The sequence below is a fragment of the Hypanus sabinus genome, chromosome 12, assembly GCF_030144855.1.
Source record: "Hypanus sabinus isolate sHypSab1 chromosome 12, sHypSab1.hap1, whole genome shotgun sequence".
NCBI lineage: Eukaryota > Metazoa > Chordata > Chondrichthyes > Myliobatiformes > Dasyatidae > Hypanus > Hypanus sabinus.
The window spans coordinates 104,660,633-104,681,565 of record NC_082717.1 but is presented as its reverse complement, the minus strand read 5'-3'; the positions used below and the strand labels follow the sequence as shown (position 1 = coordinate 104,681,565).

The 20,933-nt window shown below is 46.3% G+C and overlaps 1 protein-coding gene across 4 annotated transcripts in view; it reads left to right on the top strand.

The window, feature by feature from the left end:
* LOC132403216 (unconventional myosin-VI) overlaps positions 1-20,933 on the top strand; it is a 253,857-nt gene that overhangs the window by 143,483 nt on the left and 89,441 nt on the right. For all 4 annotated transcript variants that reach the window (XM_059986609.1, XM_059986608.1, XM_059986611.1 and 1 more), the window contains 3 exons: positions 5,707-5,787; positions 14,079-14,259; positions 17,083-17,227. In XM_059986609.1, coding sequence (XP_059842592.1) covers positions 5,707-5,787; positions 14,079-14,259; positions 17,083-17,227 — 407 coding nt within the window. The remainder of the gene's footprint in view (positions 1-5,706; positions 5,788-14,078; positions 14,260-17,082; positions 17,228-20,933) is intronic.

Sequence of the window (20,933 nt, the reverse complement as noted above, 5' to 3'; positions counted from 1 at the left end):
TGGTTCAGGTGAACGCCAGTGGGACTAGGCAGAATAGTAGTCTGGCACAGACTAGATGGGCCGAAGGGCCTGTTCCTGTGCTGCAGCTCCCAGTCCTGCAGTTCTGGCAGTGACGAGACCCTCGGCACCTTGGAAACGTTGCATCGGACTGTGTTTCGTTCCTGTTGACTCAACAGGGAGTGATGCACAGTAAAATCGTATTTTACACTGAAAGTGTTTCCTCAGCAATTAGATCTGCCTAGCTCTGACACTAAATTGGATCTTCTATGTACTTTGGTATGATTGGATGAAATGCTTGAGCTTATGATGGACTTACAAGTCATTCCTGTAATTTACTGTAGAAAGGGCTTCTTAGAACTTGAGCTGAGTCTCAGAGAGACTAACAAGGAATTGAGGCCCAGGTATTTCAATATTTGCTGTGGTAACATGAAAATGTTATTCTTGGGTCACATGGTGTATCTCTAATTATCACTGGTGGTTAAAACTGGGAAGGGAATGACATCCCAATCCCCTCGAATCTCTTTCATCTGCCGACCGATCGCCAGCACGGTGATGGTGAACTGTGTGCGTGGGTGATGCTCTGAACCAAAGTGTGATAAAACAGAAGCTGCAGCTGCATTTGTTAGCACAGGGGGGCAGTGTTGGCAAGGGCCCAGAGAGCCCAGGCTCCTCATGAAACTGTGGGCAATTCTGAAACCCTGGCGCTGCTGTATGAGCAAGCTGTTGTGTCATCCATCTACCAGCTGCTTTAGAGATAGCCCACCTGATCCAGCCTCTGCGGGATGGTAGGGGAGCCTCAGTGCAAAACAGCTCTTTGCTTTAGTTTGTATATTTGTCCATTTTTGAAATTATTTTTGTTTTCGGAACCCATCAGAGTTTTGGGATGCTGAATCTTTAATACTTGTCACTCAGGTAAGCTGCTGTTGCTAAGCAGAGTGCCTAACGCTAAGGTGCTTGTAAAGCCAGGAGCAAAACCACCAGAATAATTCCTACTAAAATGCTAACTTACTGATGAAAGTGTGAAACCTCCTCTTGCTCCCATTTCCAGGATTTTTGGGCAGTGGATCCAGGGCTGCCTCTGACTGTGTGGACTTCACAGAACTGCTGGGTTCCTCTGATTATTCAGAAGTAGGGTTGATGAGTGGGTGAGGAGCTGGGTCAGACTTGTACCCAGCATCTTTCTGCAGTACACAGTGCCAGGTGAACACTTTGGTTTAGAGCATCTCATCCTCCTTCCACAGAGGGGGAAGGGTGCGGCCTGTCCACTCTCGTAGTCCTCACCTCTGTTCAATCAGCACCCATGGTGTATCTCCATACTGTGTCTTCTGAGGAATTTGTGGCTGACACTCACCATTAGGACGGTGGAGATCCCAGTGAATTCCGTTTGCCTAATTCTTGCAGGCACTGCCTACAGCCACGGTCCCAGCAGTAGGTATTCTTGGGCCCCAAGGCCTGGGCTGGTTTGCTGCTTGTTGAAGTTGTGTGCGCAGCAAGGCAGGCCAGGTCTGGGCCAGTTCGTCGCTGTACACGTTGCTGAATTTCTCAGGGGCAGCAGGTGCTATCTTGGTTAGGCAGGACCATCTTGTGTGTCACTGTGCTGCATGTCACTTGGAGCTCTAGCTACACCTTACCCTGTTGTATTTGCACCAGAATTCTGGGACTGGGTGCTGAGGCATAGTGCAAGAACAGTAGCGGAGCTGGAGAATCCAAGCTGTGTGAGCTACGGGACGCACTGGGGAGTTTGGTGTGGGAGCCTGCTGTGACAAAATTGTGCACACTCGAAAGCCCACACGAAGAGAAAGAACCCCTGTGTGTAGGAGCCCCCATTGATTCATCTTCTGATCGATCAGTTCCATGCACGAGCCACATTCTTGCCATTGATCCCATAGGGTTCGAGGTTCAGCTCACTAGCTGGGAGTGTTCTGGGATACTGGGAGCTTGCTCACTGCGCAGGGGCTTTGGGGTGGGAGGTTGGTGTAGCGGGGTTCTGTCCTGAGTGGGTGGCTGTGTTAATGGGTGGGGGAAATGAAGAAGGCAGTGGGGTCTCACACACTGCCTCGGTGGGGAGGTAGAATGGGGACCAGGGCATTGGGACATAGAGAGCAGGAGGGTCTTGAGGTGTTGGTTCCTGCTAATTTGTAGTGATGGAGGGGGTGCCTGGGGTGCTGGGGTTCTGGCGAGGTGGGACTGTGGGACCTCAGAAAGGGGAGTCAATGAAGTCTCCTTCAGATGCAGAATGGATGGGAGACACGTGAAACTGCCAGTGCTCGTCAAAAGCTGTTTGCAGGAACACATCAGGTCAGGCAGTGTCTGCGGAGAGAAACAGAGAACTGCTGTTTCAGGTTGAGACCCTTCCTCGGGACTAGGACTGGGAGCAGTGTGACTTAAAGGCTATTCCAACTGAATCTAACAGGGCATGTTTCAGAACAGAAACTTCTCTTGTTAAGACTTTGTATGTTCAGTATCATTGCAGACACACAGCCGAGTAATACAAGCTAGAGAAACTTAGTTATTTTCTGTGGGCATGAGGGAACCTGCTGCCTCTGTGTGTAATTCTGCTGTACGGTTTTAAAGTGGAGCACAGATTCTCCTATATCTTATTCTGAACTTGGTGTGTCTGCAGGGCAGGCTGTGATGTTCTTCATGTCTGAGTTTGTAACCTGATATCTCTTTAGATTCAACAGGTGTACAGGTGCTGACTCCGCCAAGCAACAGGCAGCCTGCATCTGCTTGACATCTTTATTCCTCAGCCTCTCCTCTCGGAGTCTCGGGAAGCCAAATGCACATAGTTTGAATCCCTTGTACATAAGGACGTACATTGGGAATGCAGAGGGTGTGCTAATCTGAGCAGCTGACACTGAACTTGACCTAATTCAGATGACAGAGTAGTCACAGCATGCAGAGGCCATTTGTCCCATTGTGTCCATACTGGGAGAGTTTTGCTGTTGACACCACCCCCCACCACTTCCTGTCCTCCTCCTCACAGCTTCCAAATTCCTTCCTTTCAGAATCGTGACCAGTCCCTCTCTTTAAAACTACTGCTCAACAGGATTAAGAAGTTAACCGAGCAGTCTGAATGTGTTGACTTGCTGAAAGTTTCTGGGGAACATTTACTGCAGTGGTCAAGCATCTTACTGTTTTTGGTGCACGTTAGGTTCAAGGGAGGCTAGAAGCTGCATTTGGAAGTCATCTAGGGTACAGTCCTCCAGGTCATCACAGTGTTGGCTCCAGTTGCCTTTGTGGTGATACTGGAGGAGATGGGATCTCCTTAGCTTTCACCAGAACTACTTGGTGAGAAAGGGGCACTGTTTGAGCTTATTCAAGAGAGTGTGACTGAAGCTCGTGAACAGAACAAACCGCCGGGCAATCAAAATTCTTCCAAACGTCAATTGGGTGCATGATTTAAAAAGATGACTGGGTAATTGTAGGAGGAAGTGTGAGGATGGTACGTGGCTCAGTGATAACATTCATTGAATGAAATGATTGCTGATGCATGTCTCACAGCTTGGAAGGATTGTTTTCTTTTTGCTGTGCTGGACTCTCGTCCTGCAAAAGGCCATTCGTTCCCAAAGAGTGTTTGTGGTGTGAGGTATAGGCACTGCGTGAGAATTAACCCTTCTAAGGCGCTGAAGTTCTCTCCAGTGGGAACTTTCCCTGCTCTTTGCTGCTGATGCAAGGGACTGCAGATTCTGGACAATCTGCTGGAAAAACTCAACTGGTCGAGCAGCAACTGTGGAGGTGGGGGGGGCGGGTAGCATTGTCAATGCTTTTGGTGGAAAACTTGCTTTAGGAATTGTGAGTGGAGAGGGAAGATTGCCAATGTAAAGAGGAGAGGGGGAAGACGTGAAGCCAGAGCTAAATGGGAACTGTGGGGGGGGGGGGGGGGTACAGGCTTACCCACTACCAAGCACACAAATACAGAAAGATGCCGGAAAAGGGCCAGTAACATAATGATGGATCTCACCCACCCTGCTCCTGGACCGTTTGCCACACTCCCGTCAGGGAGGAGGCTACGTAGTGCCCAAGCCAGGACCACCAGACTCAAAAACAGTTACTTTTCTCAAGCAATAAGGCTGATCAACACCTCCACTCTCAACCCACCCCTCCACACACCTCTCCAGCACTGCTTTATCATTTCCTGACAGTCACCTTATGTACAGACACTCCTGTGCCTAGTGTCACTTTACGGTATACAGTCGTTCTACGTGTGTAAGCTAGCTTATGCATTTATATTTATTATGTTTATTTATTATTACTATGACCTTTATTTTATTGTGTTTCTTGTGCTGCATCAGGTCCTGAGTAGCATTTAACTTTTTCCCTCTCCTGCACTTTTGTGTACTGGAAATGACGTTAAGCAATCCTGAAACTTGAGTTGGAGGGATGATAGACAGACGGAGGCAAGTAGGTGAGGAATAGGTGAGGCCGAGGGTGGTGGTTGATCAGTGGAGGCAGAGTGAAAAAGAGAGGACGGATGGAGTGGAGTGGGGGGAGGGAAGTGTGAAGGCTGGAGACTGGGGACAGCTGCTGGAGGGAGACACAAGCGCGAGGAAGACTGCAGATGCTGGAAATCCCAAGCAGTGCACACAAGGTGCTGGAGGAGCTCAGCAGGCCAGGCAGCCTCTGTGGAGTAGAGAAAACAGCTGACGTTTTGGGCCCAGACCCTTCAACAGGAACACAACAAGGTCTCCCAGTCCTCCAGTGCTGGAGTCTGATAAATAGAGGAATCATTAGGGGACAGGTGAATGGCAGATGGAGCTAGATGTTGGGGGCGGAGAGCATGTATGTCTAGGAAGGGACGGGGGAGCAATTGGGCAATGAGACAGAAGTGGAGAGTTCGAGGAGGATCGGAAGAAGTGAGGGGGCAGAAGGGACAGCGCATTAAAGGGGAGGGTTATCTTAAAACGGAGAACTCGATGTGGTTGGTGTTGGGTTGTAGCTGAAACACGAGGTGTAACGGAGCAACCTACTGGAGGATCTCAGCAGGTTGAGCAGCTTCTGTGGGAGGAAAGGAGCTGCTGACGTTTTGTCAGTAAATGTGAAGCATTGCGTTTACATTTGGCAATGATCAGGCTTGGGTCTGACTCCAGCATAAAGACGGTAGGTACGGTTGAGAAGACGAGAGGCTTTCTCACCACAGGCATCCCAGCTTAAGCCAACGTTTGGCTTGCATCTCTGGTTTGGGTTGACAGACTCAGCATGGAAGAGGATGTATGTATTGGAATCTGAACATGAGGGTCAGACACGCTGCTTTGTGAAGGCGCAAGTTGATTATGATCGTGCTTATTTAGAGCTATGGCGCAGAATCGGCCCTGTCCTGCAAGCCCCGGTTTAACCTTAGGCTAATCACAGGATAATTTTTTTTTACAATTACCAATTAACCTACTAACCGATACGTCTTTGGACTGTGGGAGGAAACCGGAGCACCCGGAGAAATCCCACGAGTTCCACGGGGAGGCCGTACAAACTCCTTATGGAGAACGTTGGAATTGAACTCCTAAATCCGACGCCATGAGCCGTATTGCGTTACGCTAATCGCCGCGCTACCGTGGTGCTCCACGTAAAGTATTACGTACTTTAAAATGAGGCCAAGTAAGGCCATACTGTTATGATTCTAGTGTTCCTCTTTCCATGATAATACAGTTGATGTTATTGTGCTGCTTACTGTATGTTAAAACTTGTGTTAAATTCATCTCTTCTCTGTAGTACCTAAATCGAGGCTGCACCAAGTACTTTGCCAACAAGGAGTCAGACAAACAGATCCTGCAGAATCGCAAGAGCCCAGAGGTAAAGTTCAGAGTGTTGCTGAATTTTGTCATGGTCCAGTTGATTCTAATGCAGTGTTACAAACTGATTAGGCATGGTTGTGTGAAAGTTCCCCCACCAAAACCAGGCAATCAGTGCAGAATCCAATGGGCTGAATGTCGGAATCCCTGCTGGGAGAAGTTTGAGGATGTGGAGGGAATGAAAACTTCGGACTAATTTTAGATTTCGGATCCTTTTGAGTAATTGAGCTCACAAATCATTTTATTAAATTGCTAATCAAATCCAATGAGTTGGATGCATTAGGCAGGAGGGCAAAGCATTGAGCATAATAGATGTGTGTACATGTTCAAACCAAGCTCGCTGTCCAAGGGAGATGAAAGTAAGACAGAAAATGGTATTGGTGTCAGTCTGGCTTCAATCAAAGAGGGCTGATTGACCTGCATCTGTGTCAGTGAACCCAATTAACCCTCAAAAAGGACTGAAGCTTGTAGTACAGGAGGAGGAGGAGAGGGGGAGTTAGGACTAGGAGAGTGGGAATCAGTTTCCAGTTCTACTGATGTGAAAGGACTCCCTTTAAAATGTGATTCATCAGACTAAAGCTAATACCTGCCCATCCTCAGCCACCACTGAATAACCCACTGGTCTTTGAGGGAGTCACGGGTCAGTCTACAAAAGGGACAGTGTATGTGGAGTTGGAATATTGGGAACTTGAGTGGCTGCTGATATTTGGCCGCCAATAACATCAGCTGGTCTATGCTTGAGATGCCATGGGAGCATAGCAGTTAACTTGACACTGCAGTTTGGGGCATTTCGGAGTTCGGAGTTCAACTGTGGCGTTGCCTGTAAGGGGTTTGTATGGCCTCCTCGTGAACCATGTAGGTTTCCTCTGGGTGCTGCCGTTTCCTCCCACTGGTTGGTAGGTTGAATGGTCATTTTAAATTGTCCTGTGATTAGGCTAGGGTTAAATGGGTGCCGGGAGGGCCTGTTCCAAAGAAATAAACACAGTGAAGTAAGTAGCCCTGTGGCTTTGTAACCTAGTGCTCAGGATGGAAAAAGTGAACAAATTTCATGGCACGTGCCGGTGATAATAAACCTGATTCAGATTCAGAAAGAGTGGAGGGCCAGAGGCCTTTTCCTAGGGTGGAAATGGCTAATGTGAATGAGGGGGCATCATTTTAAGGTGATTGGAAGAAATTACGGGGGCGGGGAGGGATGTGAGAGGTAATCCGTTCTCACAGAGGATGGTCACTGTATCAACGCCCTGCCTGGTGGTGGTAGAGGTAGGTATATCAGGGGCATTTAAGAAATTCTTTTGATTGGGAGGAAGTAGGTTAAGAGTTGGGCACAACACTGAAAGGCGGGTACTATGCTGTAGTGCTCTCTGTTCTGTGTAATGCCCGCAACATGTCCTATAGCTGGGGAAGCCCACACGGGGCAGCAGTTGCCAGTCAAAGTCTCTCGATCAAGTGCAGCAGAAATCACCGTTGGGAAATAAAGCTGGGTAAAAGTCTTCTCCAGAAAGTCGAGCAACAAGCACCGACGGTTGGCATAGCTGTGATCCACAGCTCCAGTGTGCCTGAGCTGCAGGGGATGTTACTGGATGCCGTGATTGGAGTCTCCAGGCTATTGTGTTGCACCCCTGCTGTGGGCGGGCTGAAGTTATCCCCTTCTCCATAAAGGGGAGTAAGGATGGGCCTGGAAACGACAGGCTGGAAATGTCAGCGCCAGAGACGGAGAAGCGGAGGGGAAGAGTTTATGTTCACTCGGAAGGGTAGGAACTTCAGGGGGGTCGACATGATGTTGTGCAGTGGAGATCATGCCTCATAAACCTGGCTGGGTTTGTTGAGCATGAGAGAAGCACTTTGCATATCTTCATTCGGGCTTCTGACAAGGTCCTGCATGCTAGGCTGATCCAGAGGCCGAGGTACAAGGGATCCAGGTTTGCGGACAAACTGGATCCAAAACAGTCTGGATAATCTTCTGACTGGAAGCCTGTATCACAGGGGTAAATGATTTGGTTGAGAATGTAGTGTCAGATTAATAAGCTTGTAAACGATACAAATGATAGCAGTGTGAGCTAATCCAATATGGGAGGTCCTAATCCAGAGTAGATGGCGGGGACCTTGGGGACATTGAGTTTGGGTGCATAGCTCCCGGAAGGTGGGGGCTTAAGTACATGGAGTAGTGAAAAAAGCATTTGATATGCTTCCCTTCGTAGGCCAAGGCTCTGACTGTAAGAGTTGGGTTGTACAAAGCTTTGGGTAGATGGCATTTGGTCACTAACCCACAGGGAGAATGTGGTAGCGAAAGAGGGAGTGCAGAAAAGATTCAACTGGAAGTTGTCTAGAATGGAAGGGTTCTGGTTATAAGGAGACATTGGATAGGCTGGATGTATTCTTATTCGAATATTAGAGGGAATGAGTTTTCAAAAATGATGAGGGACACATAAGGAAGATTTTTCCATGTCAAGGGTGCCTCGAGTTAGAGGGCACGAGTATAAGATGAGAAGGGAGAAACTTGAGAGGCAAGTTATTCCACAGAGGGTGGTGACTATCTGGAATGGGTCGCCAAAAAGGCGTTGGTAGATGCAGATACAGAGACAATGTTTAAAAGGCATTTGAACTTTACTAGGAAAGGATCCTTGTGTAATGCAGGTAAATAGGTTAAGCAGGCAGAGGTGGAAATTCCAGTCTGCAGGGATGAGAAGGTCCGAAAAGGCCTTTGTGCTGTACGATTCTGTAATATGAATCTCTGCTGAGTTTTCCAACAGGTTGTGGGAATTTGAGGCCAGAGCTTTGCTCATCTAGGGGTACTGCCGCTGATAATGGACCAACCTGTTTCCCTGAATCTTCTGGTGTTGAGCCATCAGATGTTTGCTTTTTTCCCCTGAGCCCCTGGTGAAATCAATCCTTCTCCATGGCAACCAGGGAGAGGCTTTATTGTCAGGGACCATTTGAGGTGCCTGTCCGTGGTTCTATCTCAGTGTGACAGTCTTGAGTCAGCAGTGTTTGGGTGAATGGAACAATGGCCAAGAAAATGCATCTGCTGCTTGTATTTGGCGGGGAATGCAGTCAAAGAAACTGGGTACTGTGCTGTCAGATTTACTAAGTGCTGTGAAGAATACATTGACCACTCTACTTAACATGTTTCCGTGGCAGGTATTGGTTATATTTCGTGTTAAGAATCCCCTGAGGGAAAAGCTGAAGGCATTCTAATATATTACAGCCTTAAATAAGAGTGTTGTCTGCTTCAATGTATTTTACCTCCATCTATTCCAGACAGTAATGCTCTTAACAGCTTGTACATTTAAATAATAATTTGTTCACTGGTTGTGATTTTGTTCTCCTGGGGGGCCTTGAGATGTCTCCTTATGGTAGTTTATGAACCTCTCCGTGGTATTGTTGTAAACCAGCTGATGTTCCTTGTATAATCTGCAGCTCCATTACTCAAGTGGTTCCGTCTCAACAAAGAAAATGTAAAATCCTATTGACCAATTCTGTCAGTAAAATTCTCTTCCTCATCTCCCTTCCTCGTACAGAATCAGCTTTGAAATAGGACTGTCTGAAACGCTGATTATGTCTGAAACATAATTACTTCAGATGCGCTCCATCTTCAGGTACTCCGGACTTTCAGAGGGTACATCTATCTCCCAATCTTTGAAGAACTTGAATAAGCAAAAGTGGACGTAGCCCACTTTGCCCTGATCTTACCTCAACATCGCTGTCCAAAACTAATCCTTGAATCACTCTCTATCAGAAATATAATTTGTACCCATAACAAAAGGCAATGGGAATTTGAGATCTGAGTTGTCCTCATTCCAGAAATTCCAAAGGTTAACTGCCTCCTAGGTGAAGAAGTTGTTTCTTTTCTCTGCCCTAGATAGCTGATCCCTTTTTTGGGAATCATTATCCCCTTTTCTAACAACTCAAGCCCAAAGGAAATTTTGTACATTTCAATGAGATCCTCTGTCATCCTAAACTCCACAGAATGTGTGCTCGGTCTTCATCACCTCTCAGAGGATAGTCCCTCCAACCCATTACTCAACTTGGCGCATTGTCATTGCCGTCTCTCCGGGCAGGGAGACCCAACCCTGTGATTTGTAAAGTTGCTCAGCAGATTTTATATTGTTTTAAATTCACAGTCTTCCATAGTCAACTGGGAAGCTTTTCACTTTTTCTGTTTACTTTTAAGTTCCTGGTTTCAGGTTCACTTGATACAAAACCTATTGTATTGTGATCACTCTTCCCTGACTGTCAAACTTCCTTACAGTGCCGCACAGTAGAGCAGCTCCATCAACCTGGGTTCAGTTCTGAGTTCCAGCCCGTGTGGCGTTTACACTCTCTCCCTGCAGGACTTCCATTCCCCTCCACACCCCGAAAGCCCTCAGGTTGGCAGTTTAATTGGCAGTGGTAAATTTTCCCCAGTGTGTCGGTGAGTGGTAATACCCGGTGGGGGGAGAGTTGAGGGGAATGTGGGGAAATCAAAAGGAGATTAGTGTAATGAATGGTCAGCATAGACTCAGTGGGCCAAAAGGCCTGTTTCCATAATGTGTGATATACCTCAAATGCTAAGTGCAAGTTTTAATTTTCAATTGATCAGATTTTAGAGCTGAACCTTTCTGTACAGTATGTATTCATGCTTAATGTTACTCCCTTGCATCCATCTGTTTATGCTCCGATGCCGTCTTCTTGGGATGCCTGCTCCCCAGAGATTGACAAGAGCTCTTGTGATGTCTTCTACAGCAGCAGTATATTCACATACAAATAGTGTGAATTAACAGTAAACAGAGCAGAGTGATTAAAATCAAATCATCTTCTTTTCTTTCTCCCTTTTATTTAATATCAGGAAGAAGAGGTGATCAGTACTTTTACTAATGATTTTGAAGTTTGTATGATGTAATGGTTGAGAGTTACAGATGGTTACATCATTCCTATGTGGTGTGAAAGGCTGTTAGTTGCATGCACTAGTACTTTTGCACTGAATTCATTAAGCTGCTTTGTGTTTAGTACGTTTAGACGCACCGATAGAATTCAGATCTTGTCAGCACGGGTTTCCTTTCTAGTGGGTTTCTTTAGCGGTGGTTAGTGCTTGGTATTGGAGGTGGACATTGGCAACCAGCTGACGCGCCCAGAACTGGTCGAACTGCTGGTGAGGTCCTGAGCTCATTCCAGACCTCGGGTGTGGAGTTTGACTGTGTAGGTTTCCTCTGGGTGCTCCAGTCCCCCCTCTCATCTCAAAGACGTGGGCTGGTGGGTTAATTAGCCAATAGAAATTGCCCCTGGTGTGCAGGTGAGCGGTAGAATCTCGGGGGGGGGGGAGGGCAGAGATGATAGGAATGTGGGAGCATTAAGTGAAATTCTGTTGAGGGTTAGTATAAATGGGTGGTTGATGTGGGCTGAAGGGTCTCTGTCTAAGCTGGATGACTATATGTGGTGGTTGTCCATTGGTTTTGACGATGACCAGGAAACCAGTGCGGGAGAGTTTTTAAAGTGGAAAACCCATTTCACAGAGGAAGTCCCACACTCTCGATCCCTGGAGTCCAGGCCCAGTGGTACGAACAAACGTCACAAGCTAGCATCTTCCCTGCTTGCCGTGGATGACCATGACGTCTTCTGTGCCTCGTCGTGCCCTTCGCTCTCCGCAGAGCCGCCTTCCTGGCTGCTGGATCTCACTGTAGATCTCATCCGCCCAGTCCGCCAGAGCCGGCCTCGCAGGCTGGGACAGGCGTGTCCCTGTCTCGCTGTGGCATCAGGCTGCCGGCTACCCCCATCTGGTTTAGCCCGCATGTCAAAGCGATGTACCGGGGATGTGGCTGCAGCTGTGTGCAAGCAGCTCCTTGGAGCCACAGGGGGGAGCTGAGGGTCCATCCGGTAGGGACCAAAGGTGAGTGAGCTGCCCCAGAATGGGCAAGACAAGCCCCTTCATTAAAGGTGCTTCCATCCTGACTACATTACTTAATGTGTAAGGTACCTGTGGTCCCATCGCTGTGATGCGAGACTGTAAACAGTCTTGTTCCACTGTTTCGATTGCTATGCCCAGCAGAATAAAGTCTTGTCAAGGAATAATCTGTTTGGTAATTATGTACTTCTGTTTTACTGATTGCAATGTGAAGGAATAGATTGACTGTATATTGTGTGTCAGGGTAAATGTTGGGGGATTTAGAAAATGTGTGTGTGTTTTCAGTATGTTGCTGCTGGGACTACTCTCTTGCAAACGTCCCTCAAATTCAATGACAGCTGATGTTGCTTCTGGTCTCAAACAGGTGCCTGAGAGGAAGACAAGTGCACTGTGATCAATGTGTGTTATTTAATCTAGAACAAGTAGGTAGGGTTGTAAAGAGAGCTTTTGGCACATTGGCCTCCTTAAATCAAAGTATAAAGATGTTACGTTGAAGCTCTATTAGACATTGAGTCCTAATTTAGAGCATTGTGTGCATTTTTGGTCATCTACCTACAGGAATGGTGAATGGTGGTATCCGTCGGTCTCGAGAGACCAAGCATCTGCGCCTGGAGTTTCCAGGGCGCAGGCCTGGGCAGGGTTGTATGGGAGATCAGCAGTTGCCCAAGCTGCAGGCCTTCTCTACAGGAAAGATGTCAATAAAATTGACAGAGTGCAGAGAAAATGCCTGGACTTGAGGACCTGAGTCACAGGGAAATGTTGAATAGGTTAGGACTTTTATTTCCTAGAGCGTTGGAGCATGAGGGGAGATTTGTTAAAATATTACAAAATGATGAGGGATATAAATGCCAGCAGGCTTTTTACACTGAGACGGGGTGAGTCCAGAACTGGAGGTCATGGGTTAAAGGTGAAAAGTGAAATGCTGAAGGGGAACGCGAGAAGGAGCTACACTCAGAGTAGTGAGAATATGGAACAAGTTGCCAGCGGAATTGGATGCGGGTTCAATTTCAACATTACGAGAGGTTTGGATTGGTACACGGATGGCAGGGTGGTATGGAGGGGAATGGTAAAGGTACAGGTCCATGGCACTAGGCTGATAGTTTGGCATGGACTAGATGGGCTGAAGGGCCTGTTTATGCACTGTAGTGCCAGAAAACTTTTAGTTTTGGAGTTTACTTGTAGCCTTTTACAGATCCAATCATGGCTGAAGAGTAAGGACTGTTTTCAAGACTTGCAGGAAGGTCAAAGAGCGGGTTCTCTATCCCTGGCTCCACTGTACAGCTGTATAATCAAATCGCTCTCTCAGATATAACTGACCTGTCCTCTGGAGTTTTTACAATCGGAAAAGTGAAATGCATGAAAAACATTGTTCTTTGGCTGGTGGGAAAGAAAGTTTAAGATTTTGAATTTTGAAGGTATTGAAACTGAGCCAAGTAAACTTAGCCCGAACCGTGATTTACTTCTGGCTCGGTGGTTTGAAGTCAGTGGGGTGGGGCGGGGGGGGGGGTGGTTGGTGAGGAGCCACCAAGAGTCATGAAACCCTTACTTTCTGTTCGTACGAGAAGAGGAAACCCTCTCACGAAGGTGCAAGCAGGAGAGAGGAATTTGTTGGCACGCATGTAGTCCTCCAGGAAGCCAGATGACGTGGAGGGCAGCCGAGGGGGTGAGTTATTGGTGGTGTCAGTGCTAGCCAAGGGAGATAAAGGATCATTTATTGACCTTGACCAATGTATATAAAACATCTTCTAGTGTGAAGAGTGATGCTGAGCCATATGGTACTATAATAAAATGTGTATTTCAAACTCTTAGAGCTCAGTTTATATTTGTGACCTTTTGCCCTGGGGCTTTTTGCCAGATGTAATACATTTTGGGATGTCCCATCAGGGCAGATGTTAACCTACTTCCAGTTAATGCAGGTGTCCCTGTTGTGAGGTGTGAATTACTCGTGGCCTCTTACAGATCCAATCATGGCTGAAGAGTGAGGACTGTTTTCAGGACTTGCAGGAAGGTCAAAGAGCGGGTTCTCTATCCCTGGCTCCACAGTACATCTGTATAATCAAATTGCTCTCTCAGATATAACTGACCTGTCCTCTGGTGCGGTCGGTCAAAGTAGAGTAAATGGAATTAATGGTGATTAGGACATCAAATTGCTTGTGGTACGAGATATGTAAGGTTGAAGGGTGAGCAATGCTGCCAGCTCTAATATGGAGTGAATCCAGCTTCTGAGAAGCAGCCATTTTAGACATTCATTTCTTTTCATTGGTGGTTTGTGCATGTCAAGTTGATGTGCTAGTTTTGCATGTGTGTATCAATGCCTTTACGTTTGACTGTGCATGTTAGTTTTTTCCCCTGGCATGACTGGCGTAGTGGGACATCAGCTCACTCTTTGAGTTACTTTCACTATTTCCACTCAGTGCCTGAAAGAAGGCTCCATGAAGGACCCATTACTGGACGACCACGGTGACTTTAACCGCATGTGTGTCGCCATGAAGAAAATCGGCCTGGGGGACGCCGAGAAGCTTGACCTGTTCCGTGTGGTTGCAGGCGTTCTCCACCTTGGAAATGTTGATTTTGAAGAAGCTGGAAACACTTCAGGTACAGAAGCACTTCATCTCCTCAGGGTGGAATTGGCCGTGCTCTTGGCGTCCGGAGTACAGCGCCAGCTCACTGCTGTTGTTAACCGGTTGCCAGAGTTGAATAAACACTATTTAAATAGAAGGACCTTTGGGGCTTGGCTGATTGCTGGAAAGCAATTAAAGCAATGGAGGAATCTTAAACCCTCTTGTCAGGGTGACTGTGGAGAATATTTTCCCTGTTGTGGGAGAATCTAGTAAAAGGGGTCACTGTTTTAAAATGAGGGGTTACACAGGAGGAGTATCATGGGCCTTTGAGATCCCTTCCTCGAGGGTGGAAGCAACTAGATCCTTGATAAAGAAAGCAACGGAAGGAGCACACCATTGGGCTCTAGCAGTTGTCCAGGGATGCATTTCAATCCTCCCACTGCAAGTGAATGTGTGTGTAAAGAAAGGAATAATAATTAAAATAATAAGCAGTGATATGGAGAGCATGAGATGAAGAATCCTGGAGAGTGAGCCCATGGTTCTGGGAACATTTTAGTGGTGGGCTAGTGAAATTATTTCCTTTGGTTCACTGGAGCCAATCCTTAAGGCTCAGTCTCAGCTTTGACAATTTGGAATGAAAGGGCCCACTTCCATGCACCTATAGCTTTACAACTAAAATTATTGGCTTTGATGATCTAGAGCCTATTTTTATTTAATAATTTGGAAAACAATTTTACTGTGAAATGATAGCTGAGGAGCATTGATTGTGACTGATACCTGGCAGTTCAAACTTATGACAACACTTATTAAGAATGAGCAACTATTATTATGTCCTTTTATCTTGTAGAACAGCAGCCAGCATAATTGATTCACCACGATTTATTTCATAGTATGTGCAATTACTTTGACTAAATGACAGGAGAGATGGCAGATTGACTACCGTCCCGTTGCACTTACATCCATCATCATGAAGTGCTTCGAGAGGCTCGTCATGAGGCATATCAAGACCCTGCTGCCCCCCTCAGTTTGCGTACCGTCCCAACCGCTCAACAGATGACGCCATTGCCACCACCCTCCACCTGGCCCTAACCCACCTGGACAAAAAAGACACATACGTTCGGATGCTGTTCATAGACTTCAGTTCAGCATTCAACACAATCATCCCTCAGAAACTGACTGGAAAGCTGAGCCTACTGGGCCTGAACACCTCCCTCTGCAACTGGATCCTAGACTTCCTGACTGGGAGACCTCAGTCAGTCCAGATCGGGAGCAGCATCTCCAACACCATCACACTGAGCACAGGGGCTCCCCAGGGCTGTGTACTTAGTCCACTGCTGTTCACTCTGTTGACCCATGACTGTGCTGAAATACACAGCTCGAACCATATCATCAAGTTCTCCGAATGACACAACCGTGGTGGGTCTCATCAGCAAGAACGATGAGTCAGCTTACAGAGAGGAGGTGCAGCGGCTAACGGACTGGTGCAGATCCAACAACCTGTCTCTTAATGTGAACGAAACAAAAGAGATGGTTGTTGACTTCAGGAGGGCACGGAGCGACCACTCCCCGCTGAACATTGACGGCTCCTCGGTAGAGATCGTAAAGAGCACCAAATTTCTTGGTGTTCACCTGACGGAGAATCTCACCTGGTCCCTCAACACCAGGTCCATAGCAAAGAAAGCCCAGCAGCATCTCTACTTTCTGTGAAGGCTGAGGAAAGTCCATCTCCCACCCCTCATCCTCATCACATTCTACAGGGGTTGTATTGAGAGCATCCTGAGCAGCTGCATCACTGCCTGGTTCGGAAATTGCACCATCTCGGATCGCAAGACCCTGCAGCAGATAGTGAGGTCAGCTGAGAAGATCATCAGGGTCTCTCTTCCTGCCATCACGGACATTTACAATACACGCTGCATCCGCAAAGGAAACAGCATTATGAAGGACCCCATACACCCCTCAAACAATCTCTTCTCCCTCTTGCCGTCTGGGAAAAGGCACCAAAGCATTCGGGCTTTCATGACCAGACAATGTAGCAGTTTCTGCCCCCAAGCTATCAGACTCCTCAATACCCAGCGCCTGGACTGACACCTTGCCCTATTGACCGTTTATTATTTATTGTAATGCCTACACTGTTTTTGTGCACTTTATGCAGTCCAGTGTAGGTCTGTAGTCTAGCTTTCTCTGTGTTGTTTTTTTTAACGTAGTTCAGTCTAGTTTTTGTACTGTGTCATGTAACACCATGGTCCTGAGAAACATTCTCATTTTTACTGTGTACTGTACCAACAGTTATGGTCGAAATGACAATAAAAGTGACTTGACTTGTGAACTGAAGCCTCACTCCAAAGACTTCCAGAGCAGAATCTGGCATAATTCCTCAAATAAAATGGTGATGTTTGTGTTTTAGATGATGCTGTTAATCTGTTTACGTGCTGAGTTTGTACTAGCTGGGAATCTTATATATTCTAGCTACGAACAGAAGTATCTGACAAGCTTGAAAATTAATTCATTGGCTTTGAACAGGATACTCAAGAACATTCGTAGTGCTACTTCAAACAGTTCTGTCCCTCAAACAGTCCACAGTATTCTCAAAGTAATTTGTCATTCTGACCCTGCACTAAACCAGTCTTGACTCTGACAAGCTCTACATTGAAAATTCAAAGAGTGTTCATTGGCTATTTTTGCTGTTCTCTCTGACAATTACATAATTGCAGTCTGGCTTCCCACTGATGGGTTTTGTCATCATACGATGCATTTTGTTGCAGATCTTGAGTAAAATAGTTCTATCTGTGATACAAGATTTGGCATCAAAGGATAATTTGAGGTTAGGTACTCAGCAGCCTGCGTTCTCAATGTACAGGTGGGTGTGTCCTGAAGAACAAGTCGGGCCAGTCGCTGGACTACTGTGCTGAACTGCTGGGACTGGATGGTGATGATTTGCGTGTTAGCTTGACCACTCGAGTAATGCTGACCACCGCTGGAGGCACCAAAGGCACGGTTATTAAGTAAGTAAACTCTGCTCTGCATAATATCTGTGGTAACTGTGAAGTTGTGGAAAATGGCTTTACTTTCCTTGGAACTGTTATAATAGAACCATAGAACACTACAGCACAGTGCAGGCCCTTCAGTCCTCCATGTTGTGCTGACCCATATAATCCTTAAAAAAAGAGTACTAAACCCACACTACCCCATAACCCTGTATTTTTCTTTCATCCATGTGCCTGTCCAAGAGGCTCTTAAATACCCCTAATGTTTTAGCCTCCAACACCATCCCTGGCAAGTCATTCCAGGCACTCACAACTCTCTGTGTGTAAAAAAAAAACCCAAAAACAAAGCAACTTACCCCTGATGTCTCCCCTAAACTTCCCTCCCTTAATTTTGTACATATGCCCTCTGGTGTTTGCTATTGATGCCCTGGGAAACAGGTACTGACTATCCACCCTATCTATGCCTCTCATAATCTTGTAGACCTCTATCAAGTCCCCTCTCAGTCTTCTAACTTCAAAGAGAAAAGTCCCAGCTCTGCTAACCTTGCTTCAGATGACTTGTTCTCCAAACCAGGCAACATCCTGGTAAATCTCCTCTGCACCCTCTCCATAGCTTCCACATCCTTCCTATAATGAGGTGACCAGAATTGAACACAATTGATGTATAATGAATAATGCATCACACACTTCAGTCCATCTCTAGTTCTGCATCTGAAGTAACTTGCTAAGCTGTCTGATCCTCCATATTCAACTGCGGGTTGATATGCTCCATCCTGACATCTCCCAACGTCCAACCTGTTTTCCAAGTTCAAAGCAAATTTATTATCAAACTACATGTATGTCTCCATGTTGTGTTGGCGCGTGGCCTAGTGGATAAGGCATCGGTCTAGTGATCTAAAGGTCACTGGTTCGAGCCTCAGCTGAGGCAGCGCATTGTATCCTTGAGCAAGGCACTTAACAACCCATTGCTCTGCGATGACACCGGTGCCAAGCTGCTTGGGTCCTAGAGCCCTTCCCTTGGACAACATCGGTGGCGTGGAGAGGGGAAGGCCTGCAGCTTGGGCAAATGCCGGTCTCCCATACAACCCTGCCCAGGTCCGTGCCCTGGGAACTTCCAAGGTGCAAATCCATGGTCTCATGAGACTAACAGATGCCTAATAATAAAGTATGTCTCCATATACAACTCTGAGATTCATCTTCCTGTGGACATACTCAATAAATCCATAACAGAGTCAATGAAAGACCACCCCAACTTGTGTGTTCTACCATTGCGCAAATGACAACAAACTGTGTAAATACAAAAAGTAATAATAAATAAATATGCAATATTGAGAACATGATTTGGAGTCCCTGATTGGTAGGTTATGGGAACATCTCAATGATGGCAAATGAAGTGGAGTGAGTTTTGAATCTGCAGTGCAGTTCTATACTAATTAACTAATACTGACTATGTTCTAAAATGAACTAAGATCTGTACTAATTTGGGACTATAACGGTAGCACCAGCTGTAAATCAGTTCAATTCCCACTGCTGTCTGTAAGGAGTTTGTATATTCTCCCTATGGGTCTCCTCATGATATTCTGCTTTCCTCCCACATTCCAAAATCGTACAGATTACGGTGACTGAATTGTGGGCAAGCAATTTAAGTGTGATGACTGTTGCAGTCTGCCCCCGGCTCATCCTCAGACTGTGTCGGTGGTTGATGCAAACGACGCATTTCACTGTGTGGTTTGGCATTTGGATGTACACGTGACAAAGTAAAGCTAATCTAATTTGTAGCTCATTGTTCTATCAGTGCGACGTTTGCAATCTCAGCTGACAGTGTCTCCAGTTTGGAGAAACCCTGTGTTAAGGTCACTTTTGGAAACCCTTACATGACTTGGACAGTGTCTGTACGTAAAAAGAACATGTATTCTGAAGATGATAGAGGGCAGTGTCTGTGGTCCAGCATCAGTCAGGTCTCAATGGTTCTGGACTGGAGGCACTAAACCTGTATTACAAGACCCACTGATGTTCGAATTGATATTTATTGATAATTTGATCTGGTTATGTTATAGTTGATTTGACCATACTGAGTTTTTTTTTTAATCCAAGGATTTTAAAATTGTTTAAGTTCTTGAAAATAACAAAGAGAATAATACATTTAAAAAGATCTTGTTAATGACGGGGGTTCTGTCTTCACTGAGTTTGCAGTTTCACTTCAGAATAAGAAGTCCCTTTTAAAGGCCTTTAAAGATTTTAGAACTTGCGATGTTCAGAGAACAGTGGAAAGCATTTGCCATGAGTTATACCCTCTTCCGTGGATGGGCATTAAGCTGCTGCGTGTCCTTGAGTGCAGTTTGCTGTGTTGCACTTTCTCAGAGAAGAACAAATCTTAAATCCAAGGAAATCAGAACTCATTTGTTTTGCTTCAGATTCATTGTATGAGGTTAAAGCTTGACTGCAGTCACAGAACACAGTCGCCGTTTCTACTGGTGCTGCTTGTAAGTGTTTAAAAAGGTACTCGTGCTGAAGTTAAATAATTAAGGTCTGGTGTGGTGTGGAAGTTGCAGAAGGTTAAGGGTTAAGATAATGTCCCGGCAAGGACAGTTTGCAGATGGTGTGCAGTCAACCCTGGCCAGCGAGGAAGCTGAAGAGAGTTCCTTGGACTGTGCAGCTTCCCTTTTGCACTGCGGGGGACCAGAGCCATTTCACCTCCTGAGACGGGGTAAGAAGGCAATCACAAGGCACTCACCAACTAGGGGATTTCAGTTACAATCACTTCAGTGAATTGTCAGATGTTAGCTGATAGTTTCTACTGGCTGTTAACACCTGTATTATGAATAGTGATTGAGCATGTAAATGAGAAATTTGAGAAGACTCAGTTTACCAAATGGTCAATATCTGTACCCACTAGTCAATTCTGTATCAAGATGCCACGACTCCGTTCAGACTTTGGAACGGCTTGATGACGGGGGCATGCTGTCCTCTTTGTGCACAACTAAATGAAGTTTGATTGAGGAACGGCTGTGAGTTTGTAGAGTCAAGCTAATCAGAGATCCTGGTGGTGTTGCTTGATACCGGTAAACAAGCCAGTGTACACTCAGTCGCCTCGTTACTAGGTACACTCGTACACCTTGTTAGTGCAAATATCTAATTAGCTAAATCATGTGGCAGCAATTCAGTACATGAAAGCATGCAGACATGGTCAGGAGGTTCAGTTGTTGTTCAGACCAAACATCAGAATGGGGAAGAAATGTGATCCAAGTGACTTGGACCGTGGAGTGATTGTTGGTGCCAGATGGGGTGGTTTGAGTATCTCAGAACTACTGATCTGCTGGGATGTTCATGCACAACAGTCTCTAAAGTTTGCAGAGAGTGATACAATGAACAAAAAAAACATTCAGAGAGCGGCAGTTCTGTGGGTGAAGACGCCTGGTTAAGGAGAGAGATCAGAGGAGAATGGCCAGACTGGTTCTGTGGGTGGAAACGCCTGGTTAATGAGGGAGGTCAGAGGAGAATGGCCAGACTGGTTCTGTGGGTGGAAACGCCTGGTTAATGAGAGAGGTCAGAGGAGAATGGCCAGACTGGTTCTGTGGGTGAAGACGCCTGGTTAAGGAGAGAGATCAGAGGAGAATGGCCAGACTGGTTCTGTGGGTGGAAACGCCTGGTTAATGAGGGAGGTCAGAGGAGAATGGCCAGACTGGTTCTGTGGGTGAAAACGCCTCGTTAATGAGGGAGGTCA